This window comes from Canis aureus, chromosome 10 (assembly GCF_053574225.1).
Source record: "Canis aureus isolate CA01 chromosome 10, VMU_Caureus_v.1.0, whole genome shotgun sequence".
NCBI lineage: Eukaryota > Metazoa > Chordata > Mammalia > Carnivora > Canidae > Canis > Canis aureus.
In genome coordinates this window covers 69,552,792-69,570,859 of record NC_135620.1, presented here as the reverse complement: position 1 = coordinate 69,570,859, position 18,068 = coordinate 69,552,792, and the positions used below count along the sequence as shown (strand labels likewise).

The following is an 18,068-nucleotide window of genomic DNA, read 5'->3' as shown; positions in this document are numbered from 1 at the left end:
CAGCAGGCTGCTAGCTGTTTCCTGAAGTTGGCACTTCCCGGCACAGGCTGCCCAGCGAAGCCTCCCTTCCCAGCCAGGCAGGGGCGTGAGCATAAATTCTGGCCAGTGGATTGTGAGTGGAAGTGATGTGTGTAACTTCTACTCTATTAGTTCCAAAGGAATGTGTTCATCTGGGATTACCCCTCTGGGTCCCTTGCCAGTAGCTGGAATGCAGACCGCCAGGACCAGCTTCAGCTCTTTTTTTTTTTTTTTTTTTTTTTAAGATTTTGTTTATTTATTCATGAGACACAGAGAGAGAGGCAGAGACACAGGCAGAGGGAGAAGCAGGCTCCCTATGAGGAGCCCTATGTGGGACTCGATCCTGGGACCCAGGGATCATGACCTGAACTGAAGCCAGACACTCAACCACTGAGCCACCCAGGGGTCCCAGCTTCAGTTATTCAGATGAGGACGTGGTGATGGGACAGCAAGAGAAGATGGAACAACCCTGAAATCCCGACCGGCTAGACTGTGACCTGAAAGAGGAATGAACGTCATTCTTCATAAGCCACTCTCTATATTTGTACGGTTGAATTCAAGGATAGCAATCGGGAACAATTTCAGATGCCTTAAGTTTAGAGCTTGCTGATTTTCCATAAGCTGAACACACTCTAGTAACCAGAACCGAGATGAAGAAGTGCAGACCTCCTAGAACCCAGATGGTCTCCCCCATCTTCCCCTCCAGGCCTCGCTGCTAAGGAATCTAGAACAGCTTAAGTTGGTTTTGCCTGCTTTTCTGCTTTATATACAGGGACTCCTACTGTCTTGTGGCAGATGGGAAACACAGCCCCAAATTCCTCTCCGCCCTATACACGTGGCCCTTCGTGAGGTGGTTTCTCATCACTGGGTCAGGTCGATTTCCCCACCCCTTGCATCTGCACTTTTGACTTAATTTGACCAATATAAATGCAGAGGAACAGGGGTGTCTGGGCAGCTCAGTTGGTTAAACATCCAACTCTTGATTTCCACTCAGGTTTTGCTTGATCTCAGGGCCGTGAGATGGAGCCCCATGTCGGGCTCCATGCTCAGCTCGGAGTCTGCTTGAGATTCTCTTTTTTCCTCCCTCTGCCCTTCCCCTGCTCCCTCTCTCTCTCTCTCAAATAAATAAATAAATAAAATCTTAAATGCAGAGGAACAAATGCTGTGAAATTCTAGGTGGGGCCTCAGAAGGCCCATGGCTTCTCTTTGGCCATCCTGGAGAGCTGCTCCGTGTCAGAGGGGTGACCTGGCCAGGTGGGGAAGAACTGAGAGCCACCAGCTGTGTGAATAAGGTGACCTTGGACCTTCTGAGCCTGCCAAACTGCCGCTGGATGCCATCTCAGATGAAATCAGAAGAGAAACTGCACAGCCGTCCCACACCATCATGAAAAATTGTAAATCCCTGCTTAAAGACACTAATATTTGGGGTAGTCTGCTATGCACCAGTGGATTTAAGTGAAACAAGTCATGGGCTCTTTTTTTAAGATTTTATTTATTCATTCATGAGAGAGAGAGAGGCAGAGACACAGGCAGAAGGCTCCCTGCGGAGAGCCTGCTGTGGGACTCGATCCCAGGACCCCAGGACCACACCCTGAGCCAAAGGCAGATGCTCAACCACTGAGCCACCCAGGCGTCCCTCTGTGTATTGAGTTTTAAAGATGAATTTATTTCCTACTTTCTATATTTGATTTTTTTTTTGCAATGAGGATGAATCAGTTTTATTTTTAAAACTTACTTATTTTTGGAAATAGGCACTGCATTCCCATAGTCTATCAAGAGTACAGAAGTTTATAGGATAAAACACCTCCCTCTCAACCATATCTGCCTTCCATCTAGCTCCCTCCAGAGGTAACCAGTGTCACCAGCAACTGGTGTAACCCTGAAGAGACACTTTATACATAAATTCATTTCCTTTATCACTTTTACAATCAAAAAGCAAGACTACTTTCATTTTTGAAGGAAAGGTTGTAGAAGACTATTTTATGATGTCGGAAGACAACAAGTAGAAGAAAGGCCACCAAACAGTTCAAGGATCCCATATATTCCTAATAATCAATGAAAAAAAAATCTACATTTAAAATACAAAGAAGCGTGGTGGTTAAGGGTGTGGACTCCCAACACCAAGCTGCCTGGTTCAAATCCCAGGCTGCCACTTCGCCCAGCAACTTGGAGCAAGTGACTTAATTTCTCTGTGTCTTGTGCCTTCATCTGTAAAATGAGAGTGATACAGTAACAGCACCGCCCCACAGACTGTCACTGGAATGCTACTCGATTCGGGCAGAGGCCTCAGAAGAGCACTTCGCATTGTCCCCGGTGTCAGGATGGTTACATGCATCTGAGTTTCCTCGTTTTTCTACGTTGGACACGTATTACAAAAAGAGTTGATAAACTCCTGCAAAAGAAGGGAAACAGCGCAGACAGATTACAGCACGGATGAGGGGGCCATGAGGGGACTGAGAGATGGTGAAGCCCAAGGACGAGCAGAAATGATGCCTGCAGGGGCGCCTGGGTGGCTCAGTCGGTGAAGCATCTACCTTCAGCTCAGGTCATGATCCTGGGGTCCTAGGATCGAGCCCCATGTGGGGCTCCCAGCTCAGCAGAGAGTTTACTTCTCCTTCTCCCTCTGCTGCTCCCCCTGCTTGTGCTCTCTCTCTCTCTCTCTCTGTCAAATAAATAAATGAAATCTTTAAAAAAAAAAAAAAGAAGAGGAAGAAAAACGATTCCTGCAACCCCAGAGAGGAAGGAGGTCTCTGGTTTCCTGATTGTTTTTTAAGATCTTAATTTTTAAAAATAAATTTCTGTTTTTAATTTTTTTTGAAGAGTTTATTTATTCATGAGAGACACAGAGAGAGGCAGAGATATAGGCAGAGGGAGAAGTAGGCTCCATGGAGGGAGCCCTATGTGGGACTCGATACTGGGACTCCAGGATCACACCCTGGGCCAAAGGCAGATGCTCAACCACTGAGCCCCCCAGGTGTCCCTTAAGATCTTATTTTTAAGTAATCCCTAGACTTAACACGGGGCTTGAACTTACAACCCCCAGATCAAGAGTCGCAAGCTCCACCAACTGAGCCAGCCAGGCGCCCCTGGTTTCCTGGTCTGGACATGCTCAAGTCCATGACGGCCCCTCTGCCAGTGTTGTCAGCCAAGCACCATCCTAAGAGCAGCGATGGACCTTGGCCCAGGAGCTTTCTCTGCTGGCATTTGGAGAAGGCCTTTGAGACTTTCCTAGAAACTACTTGGACATTCCTTGTACCAACAGCCCCCAGCCAGCCCTTCGCCCCTGTCTTCCTGGCAGGGCTTACCTGGGTAAGGCTTCAGAATAGATGTGAGGACTCAGCTCGCTGTGCTGGAACCGACTCACACCACGGACTTTCTGAGGACCAGTTACCACCACCACCCCGACATGGCTGAGTGTCTGGGGGATGGAAAAGATGAGATGTGTCATTCACAGCCCAGCTGGAGAAGGAACGGTCCAGTCTCAGTTCCGTGTTTGTACACATAGCAGGTGGCAGGTGTGGGAGGGGCGTTATTCTTCATCCTTTCTTTTTTTTAGAGATTTTATTTATTCATGACAGACACACAGAGAGAGAGGGAGAGGCAGGCTCCATGCAGGGAGCCCAACGTGGGACTCGATCCCGGGTCTCCAGGATCACGCCCTGGGCTGAAGGCAGGCGCTAAACCGCTGAGCCACCCGGGCTGCCTGGAGCACGTGACTCTTGATCTCAGGGTTGTGAGTTTGAGCATGGGGCATGGAGCTTAAAAAATAATAAAAGATTAAAAAGATAAAAATACCTGCACTCTGAAGACAGAAGTTTTTTTCATTAAATTTGCCACTAAAATTGACCTGGTCTTAGCAGGTTTACTCTTTCTGGTATGATAAATTGCAGAATATTAAAGCATTTGATCCCAGGTTGCTACCTCAGATCCCACTGGGAGAGTCCTTAATATATTAGTAAATGCATCATATCATGGTCCTAAAATATGAAAAAGTCTGAGTTCTGAAACACATCTGGCAACAGGGGATTTGTATAAGGGATTGTGACCTTGTAAAACTAATACAGACACTCCCTAAGGCAGGGGCAGAGGAATGCCTGTTCCCAGGGGGCAGCTCACCCGGCCCTGGCCAGGACATCTTCCTCCTGGAGGCCTGTCCTTGGGAAGTCTTCGTGAAGTCAAATGTAACGAATCATGAACGTAATCAGGATGAGGCCGAGGAGCATGTAGTGGGGCTATTTCTCCTAGATCCAGACTCTTCATACTTTAACATGTTCCTGAACCTCCTAAGGATCATATGAAAATGCAAATGATGACATCCTAGGTGTGGAGTCAGCATTCCCGAACAATCTCCAGGTGATGCCTTTGCCTTAGGACTGTCCTTAACTCCAGAGGCTCTCAGTAATGACAATGTGGTGCCCGCAGGGAGAGGTGCCCCCTGCCCTTGCTAAACACTGATCATCGCTGGGCTAAAACCTGCCTTTTTATCCATCCTCCGCTGCCCCTCGACTGCCTTCTGTTGCCTCTTCCTGCCCAGATGGGTTCATACCACCCTGTGCCTCCACTCCAGACCTTGGCTGGGCTCCACCAAGTCTCATGACTCCTTACTCACCCAGCTCCAAGGTCCTGCTTAGATGAGGTGCTTTTCCGGTTGGCTGACCTCCCCCCCTCGCAGCCCCCCCAAGCAAGAACTAAATTAGTTCAACTCAAATTCCTGAGATGCCTCACTATCTCTCCTGGGTATCTTCCCAAAAAAATTTTCCACTGTTTGCAAAGTACTCCCAAGCCTTGACCACCCAGAGACACTGTGATAATGCATTTGCTCACTAGATAATCAGTGACCCGGAAAAGGGCCGTGGCTTATTTCATTTTTACTTCAATGCTTGCAATACCCTGACTATTCCCCGCTTTCCTTTTTGAGTCCTGGATTTCCTGGCTGCAGAAAACTCCAACCGACTCTGATTGTGACCCCAACTCCAGCACCTGCATATCTTTCCCCACCACCGAGCAATTCTCTCCGACACAGCTGGATGTCCTATAGTTCAACTCAATTCTGACACTACCCAGCTGGAGATGATAGCACCAGATCCCACAGGTTAAGGGCTCAGTCCCATAAGACATCCCCCCACCGACCCACCACACACACTTGAGCCACCAGTTGCAAGTCCAGGTTGTCACTTGTACCTCTGATCAACTGGCTATAGATGGGAGAGGTTCCCATGCCCCACTCCTTAGGTTTGATTAATTTGCCAACGCAGCTGGGGTGCCTGGGTGGCTCAGTGGGTTAAGCATCTGCCTTAGGCTTAGCTCATGATCCCATGGTCCCAGGATGGAGGATAGAGCCCCCTGCTCAGCAGGGATCCTGTTTCTCCCTCTCCCTCTGCCTGCTGTTTCCCCTGCTCATGTTTTCTCTCTCAAATAAATAAAAACCTTATTTATTAATTTTTTTTTTTTGCTAATATGGCTCACAGAACTCAGAAACCATTCACTTACCCTTCCCAGCTTATTATAAAGGATATAATGAAGGCTACAGATGAACAGCCGATGGGAGGGATGCGAAGGGCAGGCAGGGCACGTGGGCCAGGGCGTGCGGCTTCTCGGCCCTGTCCAAGCCTGCCATCCTCCCAGCACCGCCGCGCTTCATCAGTCCAGAAGCTCTCTGAACCCCATCCTTTTCAGTTTTTATGGAGGCCTCACTACAGCACGATTGATTAGATTATGGCCATTGGTGATTGAATTCAATCTCTAGCTCCTCTTTCCTCCAGGGGGAGGCATTCTTCGGGCTGGATTGAAAGTTCCAACCCTGTCATCAAAGGCTGGTTGGCCTGGCAACGAGCCCCCCTCCTTAAGGTCCCTTGGGGGCTTTCCAAAAGTTGCCACATTCACATAACAAAAGACACCTTGGTTGTTCTTGTCCCTTAGGAAACCCCAAAGGTTTTAGGAGCTCGGTGCCTGGAATAGAATGAAGACCAAATAGATATTTCTTGTTATAAATCTCATCATCACATATATCTTTTGGGTCCTTCTGGGGAACTATATTATTAGGTCAAGGTGTATGAACTTCTACATGGTGTGCATGAGTGCTGCCAAACTAGAAAGCGTAGCTTCCAAACTCTCAAATACAAACCAGATCCTTTGTGCTGAATCACTGTCTTGAAGGTCCACTAACCTTAGTTAACCAGCAGCGACACTGAAAAGCAGAGAATCCCAGAGCTGACAGGGACTCTCCGGCCGTCCCTCTGTCTCTAGCTCAGAAAGAGGAGAGTTGCTTCAAGAGATCTCCCTTAGGGACGCAAGTCCACAGCATCGTTTTCACACAATTCTAGAATGATCTAAATCCTGCAATCATTTTGACATTTATTCTTCCGACTAATATTTTTTTTTTAAGATTTTATGTGTTTATTCATGAGAGACAGAGAGAGAGAAGCAGAGGGAGAAGCAGGCTCCATGCAGGGAGCCCAACGTGGGACTCGATCCCGGGTCTCCAGGATCAGGCCCTGGACCGAAGGTGGCGCTAAACCGCTGAGCCACCCGGGCTGCCCCCTGACTAATATTTCTATATTGAAAATGAAAGGATAAGATCAATAGGGGAGCGGTTAAGTACTATACGGCTCATTCAATGAAATAGGATACAACCATTCCAAAACTGAAAAAACTCTGTGTACTAGCACAGAATGGTTTCTCAGGTACCCTGTTCAGTGAAAAAAGCAAGGTGCACAACACTGTATACCACGTGTACATTTGTGTAAAGAGGAGGAAAAGAAACACACATTTTGCCATAGGAGTTCTGTTTGTGTAGCCATATAACCTTTTTGAAAAAATACATAAGAAGCTGACAGTACAATACCTTAATTTTCAGGGAAATGAGGTGGCTGGGAGAACATTTTCATTGCAAAATCAAACCATTCACTGAATGTATTATCTATGCTTCTTTCTTTCTTTCTTTCTTTCTTTCTTTCTTTCTTTCTTTCTTTCCTTTCTTTCTTTCTTTCAGATTTTATTTACTCATGAGAGACAGAGAGAGAGAGGCAGAGACACAGGCAGAGGGAGAAGCAGGCTCCATGCAGGGAGCCTGATGTGGGACTTGATCCCTGGACCCCCGGGTCACACCCTGAGCCCAAGGCAGATGCTCAACCGCTGAGCCACCCAGGTGTCCCAAAAGTAAAATCTTTTAAAAAAATAAAATAATTTTAAAACCAGAAAATGACGGGACTAGGGCAATTGATCATACCTCCAAATCCATTTATTTAACTTGTTTATTCTCCAAACCCCATTTAAAAGGTCAGTGAAGGAATAAAAGAAGAGGGTCCTGAGTACAGAGAATGTGAGAGGGAACTGGAGATGGGCTGCGTGGACACATTTTGGGGAGAGGGTCCAGGCAGTGGCCCAATTTCAGAGTCAGACTTGCACTCGCAGCTATTAAGTGGTTCTCATGAGAACCTGGGCAAATAAATCCCTTACTTGCTTTGAGCTTCGGATTCCTTATCCACGGGAGAGCAGGGAAAAGACCCTGACTTTCAGGATTTCATATTGTGGTAGGCACGGTGCTTCCTGGGATTGCTGGGAGCACTCACTCTTACAGATCAGAAGCACGCAGAAAACTGCCACCATTACTTTTAATAATAGTGCTGAGTCCTCCCCCGCCCCCATCAGACTGACAGATATTAAAATAAGTGTCTTTATTTATTTAGAGAAGACACGTGTGCCAGTGGGAGAGGGGCAGAGGTAGAGAGAATCCTATAAGCAGGCTCCACCCAGCGTGCCCTCCAATGCACTCCTGCTGATGCAGGCTCCATCCTACAACCCTGAGATCACCACCTGAGCCAAAATCAAGAGTTGGAGGGGACTCAGCGGTTGAGGGTCTGCCTTCAGCTCAGGGCATGATCATGGGATCATGCCCTGAGCTGGGACATGGGGATCGAGTCCCGCATCGGGCTCTGTAGGGAGCCTGCTTCTCCCTCTGCCTGTGTCTCTGCCTCTCTCTCTTTCTGTGTCTCTCATGAATAAATAAATAAAACCTTTAAAAAAAAATCAAGAGTTGGATACCCAACTGACTGAGCCACCCAGGCACCCCTAAAATAAATGTCTTTCAAAATCAGGGTCTTATTTAAATTCTAGTTTCTCTCATTGTAAACGAGGTTGAGCAATTACGTGAATATTTGGTAACTTGCCTGATCATATGATGATAACAGTTTTATTAACATTGGCTGCGTGCTACCATGTACCAGGCACTGTGCCGTGATCCCTACAAGTGCTATTTCATTTAATCTGTAGATCAAGATAAAATCATGATGCCAGTTTTCAAGGGAGGGAACCAAAGCTTAGAGAAGTCAATTTGCTCATCTCCATTACTAGGGAGTAGAGTCTGGATTCTGAGCAAGGACTTGACTCTGACCCCAATGACCCACTTGACTGACCCAGGCTCTTCATGCTTGTGCTTAAAGAACTCTCCCCTGATTGTTTTTCTGTTGGATGATTTGCCTTTTTCGGAATATTTTGCAAGAGCTCTCTATATTTTGGTGGTGGGGGCTCACGGTAGGGAGGGGCTGTCTGGGCTGAGGGCAGGAAGTGGCTTCAGAGATGCCCTGCCTTCCATCAGAGTAAGGCTGGCTGTGAGCCTAGGCGGTGCAGTCAGACATGGCAAGAAACCAACCCAATACAGAACCGAGGTCTGCAAGGATGAGGGACTTTGACCCCCTTAGAGAAAAAGCAAGAGTGACTCACAGGAGGAAGAGAAAAACCAAAGTTCCCGGGCTGTCCCCCATGAGCATAGACAGTCCAAAGTCATCAGAAGGAAGAGGGAAACAGAGCTGGCCGGGAGCTGCCACAACACCCATGCAAATGAGACCCGCCCACAGCTGCCTGGAAACCAGGCCCAAAAGAAGTGAGAGCGCAGAGCACATGCTGCAGGGCCACCTTGGGGACTGGACGAGGAGACTCTGAGAAGCAGGTGAGGAGCCACAGGGGGTCATGGAGGGACGGGTGGGACTCACTGGAGTCCTGAGAGGCACTGCTGTCGGCCAACATGAATACTGGCCTGGGAGGCAGGGCTCCTGGGAGCAGCTTTCCAGCCCAGTCGTTCTCTAGCTGTGAAGCCCTAAGCAAAGCCACTTCACATTCTGAACCGTGGTGTCCCCATCTATAAAATGGGTGTGCATCTATCATGCTGTGTACCAAGCACCTGCTGTGCTTTGCTGGGCTCCTTACAGATATTAACCCTTCCTCACAGCAAGCCTTTAAGGTGGGATTATTTGCCTATTTTTCTTTTCTTTTTTTTTTTTTTTAAGATTTATTTATTTATTTATTCATGATAGACAGAGAGAGAGAGGCAGAGACACAGGAGGAGGGAGAAGCAGGCTCCATGCCGGGAGCCCGATGCGGGACTCGATCCCAGGACTCCAGGATCGTGCCCTGGGCCAAAGGCAGGTGCTAAACCGCTGAGCCACCCAGGGATCCCTATTTGCCTATTTTTCAAAGAAAAATGAAGCTCAGAGAGCATAAACCATTTCTCTAAGACCACAGAGCAGATAAAAGTCTGGTTCCAAAGCCCACTTCCCACTCCCTATCCTGCTTCCTTTACAGGGTGGTTTCAAAGAATCAAATGGCTTTGGGGCACCTGACTGGCTCAGTTGGTAAAGCATGTGACTCTTGATCTCGGGGTTGTGCGTTCAAGCCCCACACTGGGCGTGCAGATTACTTAAAAAATAACAACAACATAAATTAAATACATAAATAATTGGGGAAAAACCCCTTCCAAACCAAATGGCCTTATGCAGATGGAAAAATAATTGTAAAAGGCAATCATAAAATGTAGATGTGAGTTGCCTCACTTAGATCCTACCCAGGACCAGGGCCCTTTTTTGTAAACTGTGAGGTCCTGTAAAAATGCTAGCTCTTGGGGCACCTGGGAGGCTCAGTCAGTTGAGCCATGGACTCGTGGTTTCAGCTCAGGTCACGATCTTAGGGTCATGGGATCGAGCCCTGCGATGGACTCCATGCTCAGCGGGGAGTCTGCTTGGGACTCTCTCTTCCTCTCCCTCTGCCCCTCCTCCCTGCTCTCTCTCTTTCTTTCTCTAATAAATAAATCTTTTAAAAAAATGCTAGTTCCTCATCTCTCTCCTCTTGAGGGTAAAAACTTTGAGGGGATGCTACAAACAATATTTGGGTGACTTGCTCACAGACCCAAGTGATCCCTTTGGGGTGGTGTCTAGGACGTACTGTTGCTGAGATGGCTTCGGGGGTGACTGGTGGGAGGATACATGGCCAGAGTCCCTCCGGCGGACGCTGGACTCTGACTTGCTGCTCCTGAAACAGCAGTGGACGTCCGAGGGGACACTGGCAGGTAAGGGCCCAGGTGCTGAGGCAAAACAGTGATTATTCCTCCTCTTGAATGGCCTTTTCCAGCCTTGGCCATGGAACTTCAGAAAATGTAGGTCTGCTTTTGGGGAAAGGGAGATGTTTAAGGGTAGTAATACGAGTTTACTGTAATATTGTAAAGTTAGAATTTTCAGATAAGAGAATTTAAAACAACCAACCAAAGCCCACCTGTTCTCTATGCCCAGAGATAACCACTGTGGACATTTTGATGTTTGTTTTTCCAGGCATGTTTCCATTGCACACATATACTGGATAATTGAATAATATTATGCTACGGTTTTATTACTGGTTCTTTTTGCTTAATGACATATCACAAACATATTTCCACATTAATAGATATTTTATCACATCATTTATTAAAAAGATTTATTTACTGGGGAGAGAGGGAAAGGGAGGGCCGATGGGAGAAGGAGAGAGACTCTCCAGCAGATTCCACACTGAGCATGGAGCCCTACGTGGGGCTCGATCTCACAACCCTGAGATCATGACCTGAGCCAAAACCAAGAGTTGGGTGCTCAGCTAACCGTGCCACCCGGACACCCCTTATCACATCATTTTAAAGGCTGCAGAATGTCTCTTTATGTATCTGGAGCAGAATATCTTTAGTTCATGTCTCACTCTTGAATGAGTATGTACTTTTCCAGACTTGTCCATTAGAGACGTGCTTCTACGAGCGTCCCTACAATCAAGCCTTTGCACAGGTCCTTGGTTATTACCATGGGACAGATTTCCAGTGGGGAAACTGCTGGATCAAGGCTATTACCTTTCAAGGCTTTTAGTGAAGTACTAAAAGGTCTGCTTCAGACACTCTCTGGAATTCGGAGCTCCTCAGAACTGAACGCAGAAACCTCTTTCATGACTTCAAAGCCAACCTTGATCCTTCCTCTCTCTCAAATCCATTTGCAGGGATACCGGCAACCACTTCATATATGATCTTTGCCGGGTGCCAGGCTCCACGAGCTTTACCCTCAGACAGACTACTTTTCCTTTTCAGAAGACCCTGAGGCACAGGTTAAGCAACTTAACTGGGATCCTGCCCCAATAGAAGCAGCACATCTGGGGGCATGAGCCTCAACATGGCTTTTTGGGAAGTGCGTTTGACTTAATCTCCAGAGATGGTTTTTATTCCATCCCTTTGATCTGCTCTGCCATAGCCTGGTCTAAGTCAAGCACCACCAGCCCAGCCTGAATGATCAAGTCCCTAATGGTCTTTTGTTTCCACTCTGTTCTTTTTAGTCTGTTCTCTGCTCTGAAGCTGGAATGGTGTTTTGATTTTATTATTATTAAATATTTTATTTTTAAGTAATCTCTACACCCAACAGGGGGCCCAAACCCACAACCCAGAGATCAAGAGCCATGCACTCTACCGACTGATCCAGCCAGGCACCCCTGGAAAGGTGTTTTTTTTGTTTTTAAAGAATTTATTTATTTATTCATGAGAGACACACAGAGAGAGGCAGAGACACAGGCAGAGGGAGAAGCACGCTCTCCATGGGGAGCCCGATGTGGGACAAGATCCCAGGACCCTTGGATCATGCCCTGAGCCAAAGGCAGATGCTCAACCGCTGAGCTACCCAGGTACCCCTAGAATGGTGTTTTTAAAATGGAAAGAAAAAAAAAATGGAAAGAAGAGGGCACCTGGGTGGCTCAATCGGTTGAGCATCTGTCTTTGGCTCAGGTCATGATCCCAGGGTCCTGGGACCGAGTCCCATGTCGGGCTCCAGGCTCAGCGTGGACTCTGCTTCTCCCTTTGCCCCTCCCCCTGTGGTGCTTGCACTCTCTCTCTCTGAAATAAACAAAAAAATTGTTTAAAAAAATTAAAAACACAATGGAAAGAGGATGAGGCCCTGTCCCCCACCCCATACTCACCCCTTGAATTAAATCCAGCTGTGATCCCGGCTCCCAGGGCTGGCCTCTCCCAGGCTGGCTCTTCCCTGAGCCACTTTCCTGCTCCTGCTCCTCCCACTACACCTCAGGCTTCTTTCACTTCCTGCATCTGGCAGAGCCTTTTTTTCACCTTGGGGCTTTGGTACATGCTGTTCCCTTGGCCGGGAATGTCCTTCCTCCACGCTGCGTGGCTGGTTCCTTGTCGTCCTGCAGACTCAGCTTTCAGACCACCTGTCTGCCGCAACCTTGCCTGCTGGTTTCCTATGGAGCCCGTTCCCTAAGTCCATGTCCCTCTCTGCCCTTTATAGCATGTGCATTAGATTTTTTTTTTTTTTTTTTTTTTTTGTGATAGTCACAGAGAGAGAGAGAGAATGAGGCAGAGACACAGGCAGAGGGAGAAGCAGGCTCCATGCACCGGGAGCCCGACATGAGATTCGATCCCGGGTCTCCAGGATCGCGCCCTGGGCCAAAGGCAGGCGCCAAACCGCTGCGCCACCCAGGGATCCCTGCATTAGATTATATATTTATCGCCCACTGCTCATTAGAGGTCTTTTCCCCTCATTGTACTCTAAATGTCATGAGGTCAAAGCCATGCCTCTCTGGGTCACCATTATTTACCTGGTGCCTTGCACAGCTCCTGACACGCAGTGGGTACTTGACAACTTACTAATTGTGGGATGGATGCATGGTCCACAGAAGAAGGCCTTCGTAGGTAAGGATCCTCAGCAGACTCCCAGCTCAGGCCAGAGGGGTTCCCTCCTCCTTTTGCCTACCTTCCTTTCCTCCTCCCTACGTGAGCAGTGACAGGAGTCTAGGAGAAAACCAGGAAGCCGTGGCCATGAGAGCATAAGCAGGTTTTGCATCTGGTTTCAACTCAGTCGGTGCCATATGAGGGGCACGAGTAAGCCTTGGTTCCCCCAAGCCTTGGGATTCCTGAGAGAGAGAGAGAGAGAGAGAGAGAGACTCACGGTGGGGACTCTCCCGAGGGGATGCAGACACTTCCCATGTAGTTCATGACACGCCTGAGCAGGCAATACCACTGCCTGGCTGGGGCACCTTGGCTGAGTCACTTCTTGCCTCCCATCTGCAAAGTGAGTGGTTAGGATGGAGAAGTGGTTTTTAAGCTTTTTTTTTTTCCCCTCAGCAGCTCAACTCTTCAACTTAGGTGATCGATAGGAGAAAAGCTAGATATTTCTGGTTGAAATGGGGAAGTGGGGCTGGAGCTCTCCTCCTGCCTGACTCCCCCTTTTAAGGCCCCAAGGGTGGTGAGATGGCCCCCTTTGGATTCTCAGACCTCGGAGGGTCACTGCTGGCCAGGCCGATTGTGTTCTAAGAACGGAGATGGCAGCAAGACTTGTGTGGTTGCAGCTCCTTGGGCACATCAGATGATCAGGGAAAGGGGAGGCCTGGCTGGCTCAGTTGGAGGACCATGCGATTCTCGATCTCGGGGTCCTGAGTTCAAGCCCCACGGTGGGTGTAGATGTTGCTTAAAAATAAACAAATTTGCTGAGTCTGGGGTGCAGAGGTTTTAGGCTGTGCGGTGGGTGAAGTGCAGGGTAGGCAGCCTCTTTGTGTGAAGAGGAGGCTTTAGCCATTTGAGAAAAGAAATGAGGGCCCAGGAGAGAAGCCCAGAGGTTCCCTTACTGTCTCCGCAGTCTCGAAGGCACCTGCCGCCCCTACCTTCCCAGGCCATAGATCCCAGGGCTTGAAGAGACCGCCCACAATCTCGCAGATGTTTGGCTTCCAGGGTTGGTTGTTCGCCACGCCCTGGGGGAACTCTGGTCCCCACTCCCCAGCCCGAGCCCAGGCAAGCTCTGTGGCCTTTGCTGCAGGCAGGTGCGCTCAGGAGGCTGCAACATCGGGCCACCTGGCAGCTGCAGGTGCTGCGTGTGTGCTGCCATGGAGACGGGCCCCGGGGTTGGTGGCTGGTGGAGAGGAGGCGGGCTCCCAAAGCTCTGTGGACTCTGGAGAGGGAGAGACGGAGCCTCGGGTCTGTCGGGCAGCCTGACCACCCCCGTCCCCAGGAAGCCCAGGTGGGTGCCCTGCGGTCTCCGGGGACAAAAGGAGGGAGGAGCAGCCAGAGGGGAGGCCACGTATTGGGACGCTCCTGAAGGGCTGATCTGGGGACCCAGGCAAGGGAGCCTCGCCAAGCTCCCAGGTCGAGGGGAAAAGCCTTGCCAGGACCACTCTTTGCCCCCCAAAGACCGGGCAGGTGGGCTCTGGAGGGTTGGCCCTGTAGCCCCATGGGAGGAGGGAAAGACGGCCTGGCATTTGTCCCCAGACGAGGGGCAGACCAGGGAGGTCACAGAGGCCATCTCTGCCCCACAACACAGACCACAGACCGGCTCCCTCCCTCTCCCTGGAGTCCGAGGAGTCCAGGGCAGTGCCACGGAGCGCAAGGAGCATTGTTTCCACTTCCCAAGCGGGGGGCAGCCTCGGTCAGTGGCAGCTCATTAATGGGGGGTGCCTCGGGCCTTTGCCCTGCTGGGGCGTCGCTGCAGGAGCACCACTCAACTCTGCAGCGTGGGAACTGGGTGATGGGGGCCAGGTTGCTCCATGGTTTGAAACGAGGTTTTTCATCTGTGAAATGTGGGTGACCGTATCTTTTAACAACGCGCAGATCCCGTAGCCTAGGACCAGGCACCGGGATGGAGCTCCACGGGTGTCCCTTTGCTCCTTTTCCCTTTCTGCCAGGCCGCCCGTGTCTGACCTGAGGATGGCGGAGCGGCAGGGCCAGGAGCCCGAGTGCCCTGTCTGCTGGAACCCCTTCAACAACACATTTCACACCCCCAAGGTGCTGGACTGTTGTCACTCCTTCTGCGTGGAATGCCTGGCCCACCTCAGCCTGGTGACTCCAGCCCGGCGCCGGCTGCTGTGCCCACTCTGTCGCCAGCCCACCGTGCTGGCCTCTGGGCAGCCCGTCACGGACTTGCCCACGGACACTGCCGTGCTCACCCTGCTTCGCCTGGAGCCCCACCACGTCATCCTGGAAGGCCACCAGCTCTGTCTCAAGGACCAGCCCAAGAGCCGCTACTTCCTGCGCCAGCCCCGGGTCTATACGCTGGACCTAGGCCCTGAGCCCGGGAGCCAAACTGGGCCCCCCCAGGACATGGGCCCTGCCACCAGGTCTCTGCCCGTTCCCATCCCCAGCCACTACTCTCCGAGGGAGTGTTTCCGCAACCCTCAGTTCCGGATCTTTGCTTACCTGATGGCTGTTATCCTCAGTGTTACTCTGTTGCTCATCTTCTCCATCTTTTGGACCAAGCAATTCCTTTGGGGTGTGGGGTGAGCATTGTTTCTGGACAAAGAACCAAGCTTTTTTTTTTTTTTTTAAATAATTTTTTAAAATTCTTTTTAAAGAGGCTCCATGCCCAGTGCGGAGCCCAATGCGAAACCTGAACTCATGACCCTGAGATCAAGATCCAAGCTATTGAGTCATACACTTTTAACCCACTGAGCCACCCAGAAGCCCTGGAACCAAGCCTCTCTTGACTGCAGCTGGAGATGGGGACTGCAGGGCCTCACTGGGGGTGGTCTTCCTTTGTAGTATTGTTCATTTCTACAGTTAGTCCACGTGGTTGCTCTGGGAACAGAGATCCCTACTAGGAGAACCTCTGAGAGTTAAAAGGCTGGGAAAAGACCTGAAGAGAACTTGGTGTGAGCCACGGGGCCAAAGAAGGGCAGAGAAGCAGATCTGTGATCATAGGGCTATGGAGCAATTTGTGCCAAAGGGCTGGACCATGTATCCAGGGGCCTGACGAGCCCAGAGGGAAAGTTGCATTTCTCAACACAGTTGCTTTGAACTCAGTTCACATTTGAGTTGCTTTTTTTGTTACGTGTTGCTAAAATCTTGGAAAATGAGCCTCAATTCTGTGAGCAAATGTGTATGCCTTGTCTTTCAGTTTTCTCTTTGGAAGTCTTGTCACCAGTCCTAGGGAAAAAAAATGGGTGCACATTCACGAATTCCTGCACTTACTCATTTGACTATCACTTATTTGGCTGACGTTGTCAGAACTAGAGGAAGGTAAGGGTGGGATTACCCATGGGTGACAGAGCCTTTACCAGCAAGGACGGCATGTTCACTCAGCTGCTTCTTGTACAAGACAACCTCTTGTCAGTATGTGGTTTGTGGAGTGTTAAGAGGATAAAAGTTTAAAGGTGAAAAGAAACCAGGGTCAGTGGATCGAAAAAAATCTAGGATTTGGAGAAAAGGTGTTTATTCCTCCTGGCAGGTGCAGAGGCCCCGATTAAGCCTGGATGTTGGGTAGAGTTGACTTCCCTCCTCCAGACAATAGAATTTTGACCTCAAGAGGGAAACTAGAAGCCTTAGCTTCCATCCCAAGCCATGCAGACAGGAGACCCTGGTCTTCATTTTTCTGTGACAGAACCAAGGCAAACCAGATGCTTCGGCTGACTACAAGTCGCTCTCTGCAGGGTCTAAAACCCTTTCTGCTTCCAGTTTTTTTTTTTTTTTAATTTATTCATGAGACACACACACACACACACACACAGAGAGAGGCAGAAACACAGGCAGAGGGAGAAGCAGGCTCCAGCAGGGAGCCCGATGTGGGACTTGATCCCGGGTCTCCAGGATCACACCCTGGGCTGAAGGCGGCGCTAAACCGCTGAGCCACCCGGGCTGCCCCGCCCAGCTTCCCGTTTTAATATTGCCCGGTGGGCCCAGGGCTCTGGAACAGTCTCGAAGTGGTTAAAACATTATCACCATTATGAGAAGATGTTGATTTGTGGAAGTAACTTTCAGAGATCAGAAACTGAGTCAGTTTTATTTGCTCTAAATAAAATTTTCTGCTTAATGGAACTGGCTTCTATAAATTCTTAAGGGATCTTGATGTACAGGATATTCCAAAATAGCCAAGACCTGTATTTCATAGTAAGACTACATGGTGTTAAGCACCAACATGAAGAAAATTCTCCATTACAAAAGTGGGAAGCCACCTACGTGTCCCACCAGGGGACCAACACCTCTCTCTCCAGTTGCGCCATCAAAGGTAATTACACTAATGCTGGGACTCAATCTCTCCCTGCTGACTTCATTTCTTTACACGTCCTTGGCTCCTTAACATTGTGGCAAGTGAATCAGGCAATGATCTCCCCGTGTGCTCTGAGCCACGAGGAAAGGGAGAGGAGCTGGGTGAAGCCTGGGAGGGACCACCTGCCTCTGCACTAGTGCTTACGGCTCAGAGTAAGGAAGCTTCATCCCTATCCACAGATGAAACTGAGGTTCCACAGGTTTAGCTGTCTTGTTCCAGCTCAGTAGCCAGGAAATGGTGTTTAGTAAAATTCTAATTGGGAGTAGCTCTTTGAGTGGCTAATACACCCACCAAACAAGGAAAATATTGAGGTTTGAGTTTTGGGGGGCAGAGAAGGATATATTCAAGAGTCATAATTTCACACTCAGCTATTCTAACCTTGTGGCATGCAGAAGTGACTGGAAGCATCTTTGATATTCCAATGAAAGGGGTGGGTTCTGTTTCTGGCTTCCACTACTCCCTATGTTAGGGATGCTAAGACACGCTGCAATACTTAAAGACAGTTCCACACAACAGAACATGGATCCAAGTGCAAATAGTTCCTGCTGAGTAACCCTACGGTGCCTTTTATTTAGTTCAGGAGACAGAGGCAGTGACATCCTGTGACTCTGTGGCATGAAGTTAACTAAGACTCATCACAAGGAAGGTATCCCAGATAGAGGGCTAAAAATTAGCTCAGGCTTTGTAGGGCAAATAGGCCATGCTGGGACAGACTGCTCGTTTTGTCCAGCCAGTGCT

The 18,068-nt window shown here is 49.3% G+C and overlaps 1 protein-coding gene and 1 long non-coding RNA gene across 9 annotated transcripts; one reads left to right on the top strand and one right to left on the bottom strand.

Moving 5' to 3' along the window:
- Nucleotides 1-1,491: 1,491 nt before the first annotated feature.
- LOC144322696 (uncharacterized) lies at nucleotides 1,492-12,593 on the bottom strand. 3 transcript variants are annotated; one of them, XR_013388334.1, is made up of 5 exons: nucleotides 12,262-12,593; nucleotides 10,234-10,450; nucleotides 4,135-4,301; nucleotides 3,324-3,477; nucleotides 1,492-2,410 (listed from the first exon to the last, which is right to left on the bottom strand). It is a non-coding gene; the product is annotated as an uncharacterized LOC144322696 (long non-coding RNA). The 3 variants fall into 3 exon arrangements; XR_013388335.1 differs by having other exon boundaries at nucleotides 3,324-3,436; nucleotides 10,234-10,453; nucleotides 12,262-12,591; XR_013388333.1 differs by having other exon boundaries at nucleotides 3,324-3,436; nucleotides 12,262-12,587.
- Nucleotides 8,035-17,098, top strand: RNF183 (ring finger protein 183). 6 transcript variants are annotated; one of them, XM_077912986.1, is made up of 3 exons: nucleotides 8,035-8,965; nucleotides 12,914-12,991; nucleotides 14,974-17,098. In XM_077912986.1, exons 2-3 carry the CDS (start codon nucleotides 12,957-12,959, stop codon nucleotides 15,566-15,568), a joined length of 630 nt encoding a protein of 209 aa, XP_077769112.1. In that variant the 5' UTR covers nucleotides 8,035-8,965; nucleotides 12,914-12,956; the 3' UTR covers nucleotides 15,569-17,098. The 6 variants fall into 6 exon arrangements, with proteins under 6 accessions (XP_077769112.1, XP_077769115.1, XP_077769114.1 ...); XM_077912989.1 differs by lacking the exon at nucleotides 12,914-12,991 and adding an exon at nucleotides 10,227-10,357; XM_077912985.1 differs by lacking the exon at nucleotides 12,914-12,991 and adding an exon at nucleotides 14,112-14,312 and having other exon boundaries at nucleotides 8,036-8,965.
- The last annotated feature ends 970 nt before the right edge of the window (nucleotides 17,099-18,068 follow it).